The following is a 15,759-nucleotide window of genomic DNA, read 5'->3' on the forward strand; positions in this document are numbered from 1 at the left end:
GCACCTGTGCAGTTGTCAGGAGCAACCAAGGAAGCCAACTAACAGCCTTGCTAGAGTCTGAGGACTATCCAGGGCCTGACTGCCAGCTAGCCAGCCATGGGCCAGGATTATTACTCTGTGCTCGGGATCACTCGCAATTCAGAGGATGCCCAGATCAAGCAGGCGTAAGTTGGGGTGGGAGCCAGGCCTTAGGGGTGTGCTGGGGCAGGCCCTGCCCTCTTCTCTTCCAAAATGAGCTTTCCTGCACAGCTTAGCGCAGACAAGGTAAACCTTGTTCCTCCTTTCACTTCTTGCATACCTGTATCCTGGCTTTGGTCTGGGTCAGGGCCCAGGTTGTAAATTTGAACTCTTCAGTTCCTCAATCTGCTCCCAACCCGTCTCCCTTTATGCTCCATGCCCTATCTCCTCTCCTGGGTGCCTTGCTTTTCCCAGCAATGAAATGGGGACAAAGGAGCCACTTGAACTTTATCTTGAATATTATGGAGAACCAGAGGCTTGTGAACAAGGGAGTGGCCGGGCCAGATGGATGTTATAAATTCAATTCTGGCCATGATGGAGGTTTTCAGCATTGACTAAACTACATTCCTGAATACTTCCATCGGGTCTTAAGGACATTCTGGCTCATTCCTAAGAAAGCCTACAACAAGAGTCAGTACATTTTTCTGAAAACATGTTTTTGTTTTTTGTTTTGAGACGGAGTTTTGGTCTTGTTGCCCAGGCTGGAGTGCAATGGCGTGATCTCGGCTCACCGCAACCTCCACCTCCTGGCTTCAAGCGATTCTTCTGCCTCATCCTCCCAAGTAGCTGGGATTACAGGCATGCACCACCATGCCCAGCTAATTTTGTATTTTTAGTAGAGATGGGGTTTCTGCTTTTTGGTCAGGCTGGTCTTGAACTCCCGACCTCTGGTGATCCACCCGCCTCAGCCTTCCCAAGTGCTGGGATTATAGGTGTGAGTCACCGCACCTGGCCAAAAACATGTTTTTTTTTTTTTTAACAAATATTTATTGAGCATCTACCACAAGGGTTGAGAGGGTACTTCACTCCTGCTGCAGTGGTAGCAGCTGGAGATAAATGTCGGAATCCGACATTGACACTCCCTTACCTCATGCGGCTAGATTTTGTTGCTGAATAGATGTTGAATAAGTCACCACAACTGTGATGAGTGTTACAGAAGAGGAAGTATGGGGGGCTGTGGAAGTTATCTTGGAAGGAGAGAGACCCTTTAGGAGGCTGTTCGTGGTAATCAAGGCAAAAGATGAGGCCAGAGAAAGGGGAGGGAATGGACTTGGCAATTAAGTGGATCACTGGAGGGTGAAGAAAAGAGGAGTCCAGGATAACTCAATCAATTAAGTTAGGCAGTGACAATAGGTGCATGTTTTGAGTGTGTAGGTGCTGTTCTGAGAACTTTCCATCACTGTTTAACCCTCACAACAGCCCTGAGAATTAAGTGCCATTATTATCCCACAAGTGCACTAGTAAATGGTGGAGCCAGTGTTCAGATATCAGGCCTCCCAGAGTTGCCAGTCATGGGCCTATTCCTGGGCCAGGTCCTGTAGGGGATCAGTGGCATAAGTGGAGAGTCTGTGGTGTTGGAGAAAAAAGACACAAACTCATGAAAGGATCTGAGAACAACTCAGGACAGTGTATGATGTCACCCACTCTTTGGAGCATCTCATTGACCAGAAGGACCCATCCAGGGAAAGGTAATCAGGAGGAAGGGGAGTGGGAGTGCAGAAAGATAAGCGCAGCTTAAGCACTGGAAAGGGCTGGATCAGAATCCAGATTCACTTACCTGCTAGCTGTGTGACCTGGGCAAATTACTTAACCTCTTTGAGCCGAAGTTTTCCCATGTCTAAAAATCATCATCATAATAAAGGTTGCTGTGAGATTGAAATAGGATTAGATGAGATAATGCATGTGTCCAGCAATCATTTGCATGTGAAACCATGTCATATAAAGAGTGATTAAGGCCTGGCATGGTGGTTCATGCCTGTAATCTGAGCACTTTAGGAGGCCAAAGCAGGAGGATCCCTTGGGCCCAGGAGTTTGAGAGGGCAGCCTGGGTATCATAGGGAGACCCTGTCTCTACAGAAAATTTAAAAATTAGCTGGGCATGATGGCACACACCTGTAGTCCCAGCTACTTGGGAGGCTGAGGTGGGAGGATTGCTTGAGCCCAGAAGGTAGAGGCTGCATTGAGCTGTGATTGCACCACTGCTCTCCAGTCTGGGCAACAGAGCAAGACCTGTCTCAAAAAAATAAAAATGGCTGGGCTGGGCACCGTGGCTCATGTCTGTAATCCCAGCACTTTGGGAGGCCGAGGTAGGCGGATCACGAGGTCAGGAGATCGAGACTGTAGCAGGACGAGCCGCAGAAAAAACCTCTCAGACACCGAGTTGTAGAAGGAAGGGCTTTATTCAGCTGGGAGCATCGGCCAGCTACTGCCTTAAGATCCGAGCTCCCCGAGTGTACAATTTCTGTCCCTTTTAAGGGCTCACAACACTAAAGATTTCACATGAAAGGGTCGTGATTGATTTGAGCAAGCAAGGGGTACGTGACGGGTTTCATGGACTGGTAGTCAGAAACAGAACAGGGCAGGGAGTTTCACAATGTTCTTCTATACAATGTCTGGAATCTATGAATAACATCGGTTTCTAAGTTATGAGTTGATTTTTAACTACTGGGTTTAGGCCAGGCAGGCCCAGGCCTGGTTTCGGGCCTGGCGCTGGGCTGCCTGTCTTTGGTTTTACTTCCTTGTTGTTGTTGTTTTTTTAAAACAGGTACTGAGTATAAAACAATATGAGACGGTCGCTCTCTTCCCTCAAGACCATCCTGGCTAACACACTAAATCCCCGTCTCTACTAAAAAATACAAAAAATTGGCCAGGCTCGGTGGCTCAAGCCTGTAATCCCAGCACTTTGGGAGGCCGAGGTGGATGGATCACAAGGTCAGGAGATCAAGACCATCCTGGCTAAGACGGTGAAATCCCATCTCTACTAAAAATACAAAAAATCAGCCAGGTGTGGCGGCGTGCACCTGTAGTCCCAGCTACTCGGGAGGCTGAGGCAGGAGAGTGGCGTGAACCCGGGAGGTGGAGCTTGCAGTGAGCCGAGAGTGCGCCACTGCACTCCAGCCTAGGCGACAGAGCGAGACTCTGCCTCAAAAAAAAAAAAAAAAAAAAAAAAAAAAAAAAAAATACAAAAAATTAGCCGGGCACCTGTAGTCCCAGCTACTCGGGAGGCTGAGGCAGGAGAATGGCATGAACCCGGGAGGTGGAGCTTACAGTGAGCGAGATCGCGCCACTGCACTCCAGCCTGGGCGATGGAGCGAGACTCCATCTCAAAAATAATAATAATAATAATAATAATAATAATAATAATGGCTGGACGCAGTGGCTCACACCTGTAATCCTAGCACTTTGGGAGGCTGAGGCAGGTGGATCACTTGAGGTCAGGAGTTTGAGACCAGCTTGGCCAACTTGGTGAAACCACTTCTCTATTAAAAATACAAAAAATTAGCCGGGTGTAGTGGCGCGTGCCTGTAATCCCAGCTACTTGGGAGGCTGAGACAGGAGAATTGCTTGAACCCAGGAGGCAGAGGTTGCAGTGAGCTGAGATCGTGCCATTGCACTCCAGCCTGGGTGACAGAGTGAGACTTCGTCTCAAAAAAAAAATTAAAAAAAATAGGCCGGGCGCAGTGGTTCACGCCTGTAATCCCAGCACTTTGGGAGGCCGAGGCGGGTGGATCACAAGTTCAGGAGATCAAGACCATCCTGGATAACATGGTGAAACCCCGTCCCTACTAAAAATACAAAAAAATAGCCGGGCGTGGTAGCAGGTGCCTGTAGTCCCAGCTACTCAGGAGGGTGAGGCAGGAGAATGGCGCGAACCTGGGAGGCGGAGTTTGCAGTGAGCCGAGATCGCGCCACTGCACTCCAGCCTGGGCGACAGAGCAAGACTCCATCTCAAAAAAATAAGTAAATAAGGCTGGGCACGGTGGCTCATGCCTGTAATCCCAGCACTTTGGGAGGACGAGGCAGGAGGATCTCCTGAGGTCAGAAGTTTGAGACCAGCCTGGCCAACAAGGTAAAACCCTGTCTCTACTAAAAAAGATTAGCCAGGCGTGGTGACGGGTGCCTGTAATCCCAGCTACGCGGGAGAATGAGGCAGGAGAATCGCTTGAACCTGGGAGGTGGAGGTTGCAGTGAACCAAGATTGAGTCATTGTACTCCAGCCTGGGCAACAAGAGCAAAACTCCATTTCAAAAATAAATAATAAAATAAAAATAAATAGAGTGATTAAAAGAACTATGTAGGTTTCAAAAAGCAGTCCTTAACCCTTCTCCCCTGCAATAACTCTAAGTCACATGTATGACATGCTTGCTCATGGGATCACCTAGATATTGATCAAAAAAAAAAAAAGAGCTAAACTTATATAAGGAAGAAAAGCATCATGATAGTTTATAATTGCCCAGGATTCATAATTGCAGCGTTCAAGCTGTGATTTCACCCCTTTCTCTCCCACTCAGGAAAGCAGGTGAATGAGAGTGATGTTACTGCAGGGATAATTTTGAAACCACTCAAATTTATATGAAAAACTAAACCTTTCTCAAACCTTGTTACTTTTTTTTTTTTTGAAACGGAGTCTCTCTCTGTCACCCAGGCTGGAGTGCAGTGGCAGGATCTCTGCTCACTGCAACCTCCGCCTTCTAGGTTCAAGTGATTCTTCTGCCTCAGCCCCCTGAGTAGCTGGGACTACAGGTGTGTGCCACTGTGCCCGGCTAATTTTTTTATTTTTAGTAGAGATGGGGTTTCACCATGTTGGCCAGCCTGGTCTCGAACTCCTGATCTCAAGTGATCTGCCTGCCTCAGCCTCGCAGATTGCTGGGATTACAGGAGACTGAGATCACTTGAGGCCAGGAGTTTGAGACCAGCATGGCCAACACGGCAAAAACCCGTCTCTACTAAAAATACAAAAATTAGCCAGGTGTGGTAGTGGGCACCTGTAGTTCCAGCTACTTGAATCTGGGAGGCGGACAATGCAGTGAGCCCAGATCGCGCCACTGCACTCCAGCCTAGGTGACAGAGTGAGACTCTATCTCTAAATAAATAAATAAAAATAACTGACTGTGACCTTTATAATTGAGAAAGGCTGGTTTGGAAGGCTGTGACAATTGTCTTCAAGTCTCTGAAGGTAGATATTCTCTCTGTAAGGTCCCCAGGGCACAGCCAGGACCCTTATGGATGGAGGGGCAGTTGCAGGACCACAGATCCAGCTTCCTATCACAGTAAGAGGAGGCATTGCCTAAAAGTCAGAGCCATGCCACAGTGAGATGGACTGCCCTGCAGGATGCTTAGCATGTATCATTTATTTACTCACTCCTGCTCAGTGCCCAGCACTGGGGCTAGAACTGGATGCAGCAACTCCAGGACCTCCCAGTCTATTAGACAGAGGAGTCAATAGACACCTGGAACACAGCACTGCTGAGGACGAGGATCAAAGGTGCTGGGGACTTGGGAAGGGGAGTCTAACCTAGAAAGGAGGCTAGCAATCAGGGAAGGTGCCCTGGAGGATTTGGCACCTGAGTCGAAAGTTGAAGGATGAATTAAAAATTACCCAGAGAAGCTGGGAGGAGCTGCAGAGGGGTGAGTCATGCAGGAGAGGTCAAGGGAGCAGCAAGAGAGAACAGTGAGTGAGGCCAGAGGGAGAAGCAGGGGCTTGGATCTTAGAGTGAGACATCCGAGTTTTATGCTGGAGACAATGGGGAAACCAGTGAAGGGTTATGCCAGGAGAGGGACCTGGTCAGAAAGTATTTCAGAAGGCCGGGCGCCGTGGCTCACGCCTGTAATCCTAGCATTTTGGGAGGCTGTGGTGGGCGGATCACCTGAGGTCAGTAGTTCAAGACCAGCCTGGCCAACATGGTGAAACCCTGCCTCTACTAAAAATACGAAAATTAGCCAGGCGTGGTGTCTTGCGCCTGTAATCCCAGCTACTTGGGAGGCTGAGGCAGGAGAATCGCTTGAACCCAGGAAGCGGAGGTTGTAGTGAGTCGAGATCGTGCCATTGCACTCCAGCTTGGGCAACAAGAGAGAAACTCCATCTCAAAAAAAAAAAAAAGTATATGTCTGGGCTCAGTGAATTTATGATACCTTGGAGAGGAGATGGCAAGTAGGCACTTGGAGGTAGTCTTTGGCTCAGGGAAGTGGTCTGGTTCGGGATGGAGATTTAGCTGTGAGAGACAGAAGCCTGCCTCTGGAATAAGAAGAGAAGCTGTGGAACTCTGGGGATGGCGGCGAGGCGGGTGTGGGCGCTGGAAAAGCGGGTGGAGGCAAGGTGGGGGGTCACGCCTGGGCTGAATGACAGGCGTCTGTGCCGGATGCTTCCCGTGCAGCCCTCCAGACCCACTCCCCACCCTTCCTGCCCTGCTGGGCTCAGGGAGACTTCCTTGCCCTCAGCCTTCCACATGGAGCCGGCCCAGGGGAGCATCAGGCGGGGAGATGGGGAAGGAGAAGGGCAGGGCTGCGGCTTTATTCCCCAGTTCTCTTCCTATGGGGTCTCTTCAGTCAGCTGTGTCGCTTGACAGAAGGTCACAGCTCCGCTGAGGGCCCTGTCCACACACTCCAACAGACCCCTCGGGGTTCCTGGCCTGGGAAAACTGCACTCCGCTGTCCCTGGCAGTCTCCCTCCGCTCCTCCAGCACCTGGGCGAATGGTCCCTTTATTAAGCTCTCCACAAACCACCCAATCCGCTCCATCTCTCCCCCACCCCGGGTCACTGCCGATACATATTCTCAGACGCTGCGATGTCTGCCCTTCAGAAACAGGCCAGCTGGTACGACTTGTATCAACCCTCCCTCCTCCAGGTGCCGCAGACTCGCCCTTTAACCACCCGTTGAAGTCAAATGAGCCGTCTTCAGCAGAGATTTTCAGGCAAATAGCAGAGGACTGGGCAGGAACAGAAGTGGGGAAAAAATGAGCAGAGTGGGTGGGGGCGGCACAGGAACCGGACGGACACTGAGCGCCTCAGCCATGCCCGCTGCACACCCAACTGTAGCTCATCCTCCCAAGACGCCTGTGTGTCTGCTCCGGTCCTCTAAGAAGCAAACAGGATTAGATGAGCAGGAAGTGCACCTGGAGAAACCGTGAAGTATGAAGGGAAGGGAGCAGGAGCGCGCACAGTACAGCCTGACACCTGCGAGTGGAGACAGGGAGGGGAGGAAGGAGGGAGAGTGCAGCGAGGCCCGGGGAGCAGCTCAGCCAGCCTCTGGGGAGCCCTCGCGCAAAGCTTGCCCGTTGGAGGAGTCCTGTGTCTTGCAGGAATGGGCCAGCCCTGGTATCCCCACCACACGTAAGCATTGAGGGCAGCTCAGGGGCAGTAGCTTCAGCTCAGATGCCCAGGGGAGCAGCTGCTGGAACTGTCGGTCAACTGTGCTCCCCGCACCAGCTACTCTTCAAGAGCTGAGCAGTGCACCTCCGCAGCCACCACAGCCGGTGAAGCCACCCCGGATTTATAGCTAGGCAGGAGTGAACAGAGTGCCGGCTCTGAACTCTGGTCCGCCCTCAGAAACAGACCAGCTGATACGACTTGTATTAATTCTCCCTCCTCCAGGTACCGCAGACTCGCCCTTAAGCACCACCCGTTGAAGTCAAATGAGCCGTCTTCAGCAGAGATTTTCAGGCAAATAGCAGAGGCCTACGACGTGCTGAGTGACCGTGAGTAGCTGTGGGGCTGAGCACCCCGCTTGATTGGGATAATTCCTTAAGTCTCTAGACTGTTGGGTTTTCTGAGGGGGCCCAATAACGAGGAAGCATCCTTCTTCCCTGCCTAGAATCTAGACACACAGAGAAGACAGAATACGGACCCGCCTTTCTCAGTAGAAGCAAGCTGAGGTGGAGGACGTGGGGTGTGGAGCCCAGGATTATACTGACTCGCTCATCCTGGCAGGCAGTGTGGGAGCTGGGGCACATTCCCCACGCATCCCTATGCCCTGCGGGGACGGGACCTTCCCCGGGAGAAACAGAATAAGGGGCTTGCAACTACGGGGAAGAAAGCTGAAGCTGGGCAGGCGTGCCCACCTGTCCCTCCCGGAGGTCCTTCCCAGTGGCTTAGTGTCCATTTCCCCAGGGCCAGCAACAGTAGGAAGAGGCAGAGAAAGGCCAGGAGTATTTAGGAAATCTGTCTCCTAGGGAAACCAACAGAGTGAAGAAAGTGTGATCCCCGCCCCGGCACCCAGGGCCGTCCTGCGGGGCTTTCCCTGGGGGCTTGTCCTGGAGACTAATCCTGGTTCCTGCGGAAGTACAGCTAGAAGATCACTAAGGTTTCTACAGCCCCAAGTTTTCAGGACTTCAGGGTCCTTAGACTCTAGGATTTCAAAGTTTTAAAATTTGGAGGCTCTAGAATTCTTAGCTTCTAAAATGTCAAGGTTCTACGATTCCGTTTACCCCAGATAAGACAGTGGCTATGATGACTGAGTTAGGCCAAATCCCAGGGCCATTGCCTGAGCCTCAGTCTCTCAGTTATTCCCGCAGTCTCTCACCCTGCCCCCAGCAAACTCAAGGCTTTCCCGTCTCTCTTTTGGGCTACAGGAGCCATACCTAGGTCCTCCCAGAATGAAATGGAACCCCTGACTCCTAGGGTCTCATTCCAAAGACTGCCAGACAGCAGGCACTTTGGGATCAGGCTGCTTCTGCCCCTTCCCTTTCTCCATATCCGCCTGCTTCCCAGCCCCTGCACCTATCTCAGCCCCCAAAGTTGGACACCTCCTTAAGGTGATGCCCATCCACAGCCATGAAGAGAGGCATCTACGACAAGTTTGGAGAAGAGGGCCTGAAGGGTGGGATTCCTTTGGAGTTTGGATCCCAGACCCCATGGACAACTGGTTACGTCTTCCACGGCAAACCTGAAAAGGTGTTCCACGAGTTCTTTGGTGGAAACAACCCCTTCAGTGGTAAGAGGTCTTCCTCCCCCACCTTGCCTTATAGAGAAAGGACACAGCTATAAGTGATGTTTTCGTTGAGTAGTTTTGTTTTTATTTTTACTTTATTATTTTATTTTATTTACTTATTTTTTTTGGCGATGGAGACTCACTCTGTTGCCCAGGCTGGAGTGCAGTAGTGGGATCATGGCTTACTGCAACCTCTGCCTCCCGGGTTCAAATGATTCTCCTCCCTCAGCCTCCCGAGTAGCTGGGACTACAGGCGCACGCTGCCACACCCAGTTAATTTTTTTATATTTTTAGTAGAGACGAGGTTTCACCATGTTGCCCAGGCTGGTTTCGAACTCCTGAGCTCAGGCAATCTGCCTGCCTTGGCCTCCCAAAGTGCTAGGATTACAGGCATGAGCCACCGTGCCTGGCCTATTTTTACTTTAATAAATATATATAAAACACATTGCAAAAGAAAAAGTAAAACAGAATTCATTGAAAAAGAAATACATTCCAGCCCTCCATTTTCTTTTTCTTTCTTTCTTTTTTATTTTTATTTTTTAGATGGAGTCCTGTTCTGTCACCCAGGCTGGAGTGCAGTGGCATGATCTCCACTCACTGCAACCTCCGCCTCCGGGGTTCAAGCAGTTCTCCCTGCCTCAGCCTCCTGAGTAGCTGGGATTACAGGCACCCACCACCACACCCAGCTAATAATTTTATATTTTTTAGTAGAGACGTGGTTTCACCATGTCTGCCAGGCTGGTCTTGAACTCCTGACCTCAGCTGATCTGCCCACCTCTGCCTTCCAAAGTGCTGGGATTACAGGTGTGAGTCACCATGCCCAGCTAATTTTTGTATTTTTCATAGAGTAGAGACAGGGTTTCGCCATGTTGGCCAGGCTGGTCTTGAACTCCTGACCTCAGGTGATCTGCCCACCTCGGCCTCCCAAAGTGCTGGGATTACAGGCATGAGCCACCGTGTCCGGCCGAGCCCTCCATTTTCTTCCTCAGAAGCAACTACTAGGGAAGCAGCTATTAGTAAACAGTTTATGTGTCCTTCCAGAAACTTTCCATGCTTGTATGAGCTGTATTTATTTTTACAGAAGCCTTTTATTTTGTTAAGGAAATAGGGCCACATTTTACACACTGATTTTTTTTTCACTTAATATATCTTGGAGATTATCTTATATGTTATACTATATATAGATCTACTTTATTCACTTACATGCAAATCTATATACTATGTACAGATCTGCATAAGATTTCATTGTACAGATGTCTATTAGGGATCCATTGCAGAAGCAAATACTGTTTTAGCCACGTGAAGCAGAAAGGGGTTCAAAACAGGGAATTAGGTGCTTTAAAAAATCACCGAGGCCAGGTGTGGTGGCTCACTCCTATAATCCCAGCACTTTGGGAGGCTGAGGTGGCTGGATCGCTTGAGTGTAGGAATTTGGTGCCAACCTGGGCAACATAGCCAAACCCCATCTCTACAAAAAAATGTGCCAGGAATGGTGGTGTGTGTCTGTAGTTCCAGCTACTCAGGAGGCTGAGGTGGGAGAATTGCCTGAGCCCAGGAGGTTGAGGCTGCAGTGAGCCAAGATCGGGCCACTGCACTCCAGCCTGGGTGACAGATTGAGACCTTGTCTCAAAAAAATAAAATACGTAAATAAATAAATAATCATTGAAAGGCCTGGGTGAGAAGGCTGTAAGCTGGCCCTGTAGGAAATCTTCCAAGAATACCACCTCTAAACTGGCCCACAAGGAGAGCTGCTGTCTCTGCCACAGTCACAAAGAAGGAATCAGGAAATGTCACCGTTGCATTCCAGAGCATGCCATAAATGTAGCTGCAACTGCTGCCTCACTTGCCTCTGACAGGCATGAAACTCGTGGGTGGACACACAAAGGCTGCTGCAGAAAAACCTAGTATTTCCAGAACAGTGCTCACCAGCTCCAGACAGAGCCATGGAGAGATGCCTGCCGCCTTCTTCCTGCCTCCCAAGTAGCTCAGGAACTACCTGATGAACAGAATTCAAAGCCAGAACCTTAGCTGCAAGAGAGTCTGGGGGATGTTCCTTTTGGCTCTACAGATTCTCTAGCAGGGAAGGTATGCAAGGAGGAGGACAGAGCAGATGCCAAGTGCCAGCATGGCTACCATGGATGTTTTATAATTTATTATTATTAGAGTCTTGCTCTGTTGCCCAGGCTGGAGTGCAGTGGCACAATCTTGGCTCACTGCAACCTCTGCCTCCTGGGTTCAAGCGATTCTCCTGCCTCAGCCACCTGAGTAGCTGGGATTACAGGTGGGCACCAGAATGCCTGGCTAATTTTTGTATTTTTAGTAGAGATGGGGTTTCCACTCAAGACTGGCCAGGCTGGTTTTGAACTCCTGACCTCAGGTGATCTGCCTGCATCATCCTCCCAAAGTGCTGGGATTATAGGCGTGAGCCACCATGCCAGGTCTAATTTATTATTTTTAATTACTGTCTTATTGATGGGTAGTTTCTTCCCAGTCTTTTGCTAATATTGTATTTGTGGGAAGATACCTCTTGTCTCTTTTGCAGTTAAAACAGTTCTTGTGCTATTTATAGTTTCCCTAATATGCTTGTCTCCCTACCAGACTGGGAGATCCTCCAGGTCTGATTGATCTCAGCGTAGCCAAACCCCAGCCTAGCATCTGACAAGAGTGAGTGTGGATGGGTGGATGCATGAAATGAAGGAAGGACAGATGGATGAATGGATGAGTGGGTGTATGAATGAATAGATGAGCACATGGTGGGTGGGTGGGTGGGTAGGCGGACGGATGGCTGGGTAAACGAATGTATGGCTGGGTAGGCGGATGGATGGCTGGGTAGGCGGAAGGATGGCTGAGTAGGTGGATGGGTGCGTGATTCCAGGTCTGAGACAAACTGACCAAGAGTTGATTTCTGAGGCTCAGAATCATCTTGCAAAGGCAGTGAAAAGACCTTCACACCTGACTTCCTGGCTCCAGTTATACCCACATAAGGCCTAGATTTTTCACTGCCTGTTTTCTCCTACACCCCTTGCCCCTTCTCCCTGACTATACTTCAGCCTTTCTGAACTTCATAAGTTCTTTCCTTCTCTTTTCTGTGCCAATATGTGGGTTACAGCCCCTCTGCCTCAGAGACTGCTCCCACCTTGTGCCACCCTCACGTGTCTGCCAGAAGAAGCTGAGTTTATAAGCTCCACGTGAGACTGAAAACAGCAAGGGGCTTCGAGTAGCGGGCCTGTTTCCAATCCATGCGCTGCCATTTGTGAACCGTGTGATCCTGGGAAAATTTCTTCACCCCTCTGAAACCCCAGCTTCCTAACCATTACACAGCCAAAATAATCATTAAGGCTCAAGGGCTATTATCAGATGAGATAATGTTTATGAAAAGGGGCTTTGCAATCGGCCGGGCATGGTGGCTCACACCTGTAATCCCAGCACTTCAGGAGGCTGAGGCCGGCGGATCACTTGAGGTCGGCAGTTCAAGACCAGCCTGACCACCATGGAGAAAACCCATCTCTACTAAAAACAAACAAACAAAAACAAAAAAACAAAGCCAGGCACAGTGGTGCATGCCTGCAATCCCAGCCACTTAGGAGGCTGAGGTAGGAGAATCGCTTGAACCGAGGAGGTGGAGGTTGTGGTGAGCCGAGATTGCGCCATTGCACTCCAGCCTGGGCAACAAGATTGAGACTCTGTCTCAAAAAAAAAAAAAAAAGAAAAAAGAAAAAAAATGAAAGGGGCTTTGCAGTCCAAAAATGCCATACAGTGGACCTTGCCTCCCTACCTGTCTCAGTTCAAAGGAGCCAAGTGAGTCTACAGGGCATCGCTCATTGGGAAAGGTCAGGCTCAGGGTCTGGGCTTCCTCAGGCAGTGCCCAGAAGCTATACTGCCATAGTGCTCCACCCCAAGGGTTCCTGAGTCCCATCTCCCTGCAGGGTTGAGGGGCTGGGCTTCCTGTGGACTGGCTATTGGGGTGTTTACTGCCTGGTACACTGTAGGTCTGGGTGAACAAGTGAATTCAGCAATGCAACAGGAGGACCAGAAGATTCAGGCCTCTTGATTGCCCATCACATCTTAGAGGGACATAGTGTGGTCACCTCACCATCCCTGCCTAAGGTCATTTCACCATTCTAGCCTGTGAAGTTCATTCCATGGCATTAACCATGAGAGGCAGAATATGGAAACTCTTAACCATAGCGCCCCTCGAGTTTACAGCTTATGAGGGGCTTCCACATCTAGTGATGCGGTGTGGCACAGTGGTTAAGGACACAGGTTCCGTAGTCATATTGTCCTGTGGTTCAGATCCCAACTCTACTGCTTACTAGCTACGGGACCTTAAGCATTTTGTTTGGGCTCCCTGGACCAATGAAATAATAATGTAAGGTTCCAAAAATAGCACCTGACGCATAGTAAGCTCTCAGCAAGTTTTAGCTCTTCATCTTAATGGTGGAAGGCAGGTCAGGCATTATTACCCCATCCCACAGACCAAGACACTGAAGCCCACGGATCACACAGCACATCAGGGGCAGAGCCAGGATGGGGCTGTCTTTGCACTGGGAGGAAGGATGGGGGCAGCAAGAGGGGTTATGGGTGCAGAGCTGGGCAGGGGCAAAAGAAATTGAGGAAAGAGGAGTTTGGGGAATGCCGGTGGCCTCTCAAATTGTTAGGGACCAACCCTTTCCCTCCCCCATCTCAGCTAACAGCTTTATAGAAACTTGAGTCTGGGGTCTTTAGCAATCTTGGGCTGGGCTGGACAGCGAAGGGTTATGGAGTCTGGGGAAGAGTAGGGAAGACTGGCAGGCTCTGACCTTCCTGCCGAGGACTACCAGCAGTCTCTTCTGGTGGTCTTCCACCAGAAGAGCGCGGTGGACTTCCGCGCTCGGGAGTGCGGCCACCAGAGGGAGTGCCTCCCTTTCCTGAGACAGCCAGACTTACGGTATCCGAGTTGTGAATAAGAGAGACGGGGAAGCGTGGCGGGGGCGGCGGGGAGGGCGGGGGGAATGTCCCAAGGGGAGGTGAAGCAGTGGGAAATGGCAAAGGATGATAATCACTGCATCTGCAGTTGAAGACAGCTCCTTGGCTTGGCCAGTCTGAGAGGTGGTTATAGGATGCTGGGTATTACACAGGACACTGAAGAGGTTGGGGAGCATATCTGGATAGGGAGGCTGTGTGTGTGTGTGTGTGTGTGTGTGTGTGTGTGTGTGTGTGTGTGTGTGTGTGTGTGCGTGCATGTGCATGTCTGGGTCTCTGGATACAATTTCTCTTACTCCTCTCCCTACCTCCTGCAGAGTTTTTTGATGCAGAAGGAAGTGAGGTAGATTTGAACTTTGGGGGGCTCCAGGGCCGAGGGGTCAAGAAGCAGGACCCCCAAGTCGAACGGGATCTCTACCTGTCCCTGGAGGACTTATTCTTTGGCTGCACCAAAAAAATTAAGATCTCCAGAAGGGTGAGTACTCAGCTTGCTCCTCCCGGGAGCCACCTATCTCCTGCAGCCTAGCAGCTGCCTCCTCCCTTACCTGGGCGGGAGGACTCAGGGATGGTCTCTGATGGAATTATGGAACCTTAGATTCAGAGACCTAGGATGTTAGAATTCCAGAATCTGAAATTCAGAAGGGACAATTGAAGACATTAGCCCGGTTCTTTCCTAGTGCAGGAGTGCCCTCTGCAGCCTTCCCAACTGGGACAGGCTCTTTCCCTTCCTTTCTTTCAGTTCAGCCCCATCCCCGTGGGAACTGGAAAGGCTCTGAATGGGAGGAGTCTCCTCTGAATTCTTCCTTCTGGGCTTTACCAGACCATATTCCCAGGATTTCATCAGGGTGCATGCCTCGTGCATAAGAAAGAACAGTGGGCATGGAGGGTGGGCTGGGAGATAGTCCCCAAGGTGACGGGTTGAGGAAGACCCTCAGTGCCTCGTGTCTAGTCCTTGGCTTGGCCCTGTCCCATGGCCCAGCCCTGTGCCAGGCATAAGAGCAAGCCCCCTCCACCTTTGCCCAGCAGAGGAGATGCCGATGCGGCCACGCTTTCCACAGATGGAACCCATCTGGACATGCGACTGGGGAGTGGAAGGATCCCCAGTGGGGAATGCACTGGAGGAGGCTTAGATATGTTGACTTTCATTTCTCTCTTTGGGATTAAGAGACTTGCTGGAGGCTCAGGGCCGGGCCTCTGGGATTTGGAGAGAGGAATGGAGTACATTTTCACCATGTATCTGTTAGTGGCCAGGGCTGGAGCTGTGTGTTTGATCAACTAATGGTGACTGCTTGGCATCTCAGCCCCCAGCCCCAGTCTCATGGCATCCTCTGCCATACTGGAATCATAAGTTCTTGGTTGTCATGGCAACAGGATGGGAGTGGGAGTGGCTCAGGGCAGGCTGTCCCCATTGCTGGAGGCTCTTCCCATTGCTAGAGGATTGAGCCCAAGTACAAATCCCATAGAGCATCTTTCACGTGTGCAAAGGTCACCTGAGTGTTCATGAAAATCTGAGCAAATCTCGACTGTACTCATGGAAGTCCTAAGCAGACCTCCCCACACCTGATATGTTGCTATAGGTGCTGAACGAGGATGGGTACTCCTCCACCATCAAGGACAAGATCCTGACCATTGATGTGAAGCCCGGTTGGAGGCAGGGCACACGCATCACCTTTGAGAAGGAAGGGGACCAGGTGAGGGGGGTAGAAGCTGACTCAGGTCAGTCACTGAGCTCAGGCGGTGGGAAGACTGAGGAGGAAAGGAAGGGAAAGGAGGCAATACTTTTTCCTGCCCCTGTGAGCCTTGGTCTGTAGAGAGCCCAGTCTGCAGAGTGGGTGAGATGGGATCCCTAATG

At 50.5% G+C, this 15,759-nt stretch overlaps 1 protein-coding gene across 1 annotated transcript in view; it reads left to right on the forward strand.

Moving 5' to 3' along the window:
• Window positions 1-15,759, forward strand: part of DNAJB13 (DnaJ heat shock protein family (Hsp40) member B13) — a 24,227-nt gene continuing 8,468 nt past the window's right edge. Inside the window, exons 1-5 of the mRNA XM_003814672.6 lie at window positions 1-164; window positions 7,610-7,713; window positions 8,787-8,948; window positions 14,225-14,382; window positions 15,485-15,598. Of these exons, the coding sequence (XP_003814720.2) occupies window positions 97-164; window positions 7,610-7,713; window positions 8,787-8,948; window positions 14,225-14,382; window positions 15,485-15,598 (606 nt within the window). The 5' untranslated portion in view covers window positions 1-96. The remainder of the gene's footprint in view (window positions 165-7,609; window positions 7,714-8,786; window positions 8,949-14,224; window positions 14,383-15,484; window positions 15,599-15,759) is intronic.

Source organism: Pan paniscus, chromosome 9, assembly GCF_029289425.2.
Source record: "Pan paniscus chromosome 9, NHGRI_mPanPan1-v2.0_pri, whole genome shotgun sequence".
Lineage (NCBI taxonomy): Eukaryota > Metazoa > Chordata > Mammalia > Primates > Hominidae > Pan > Pan paniscus.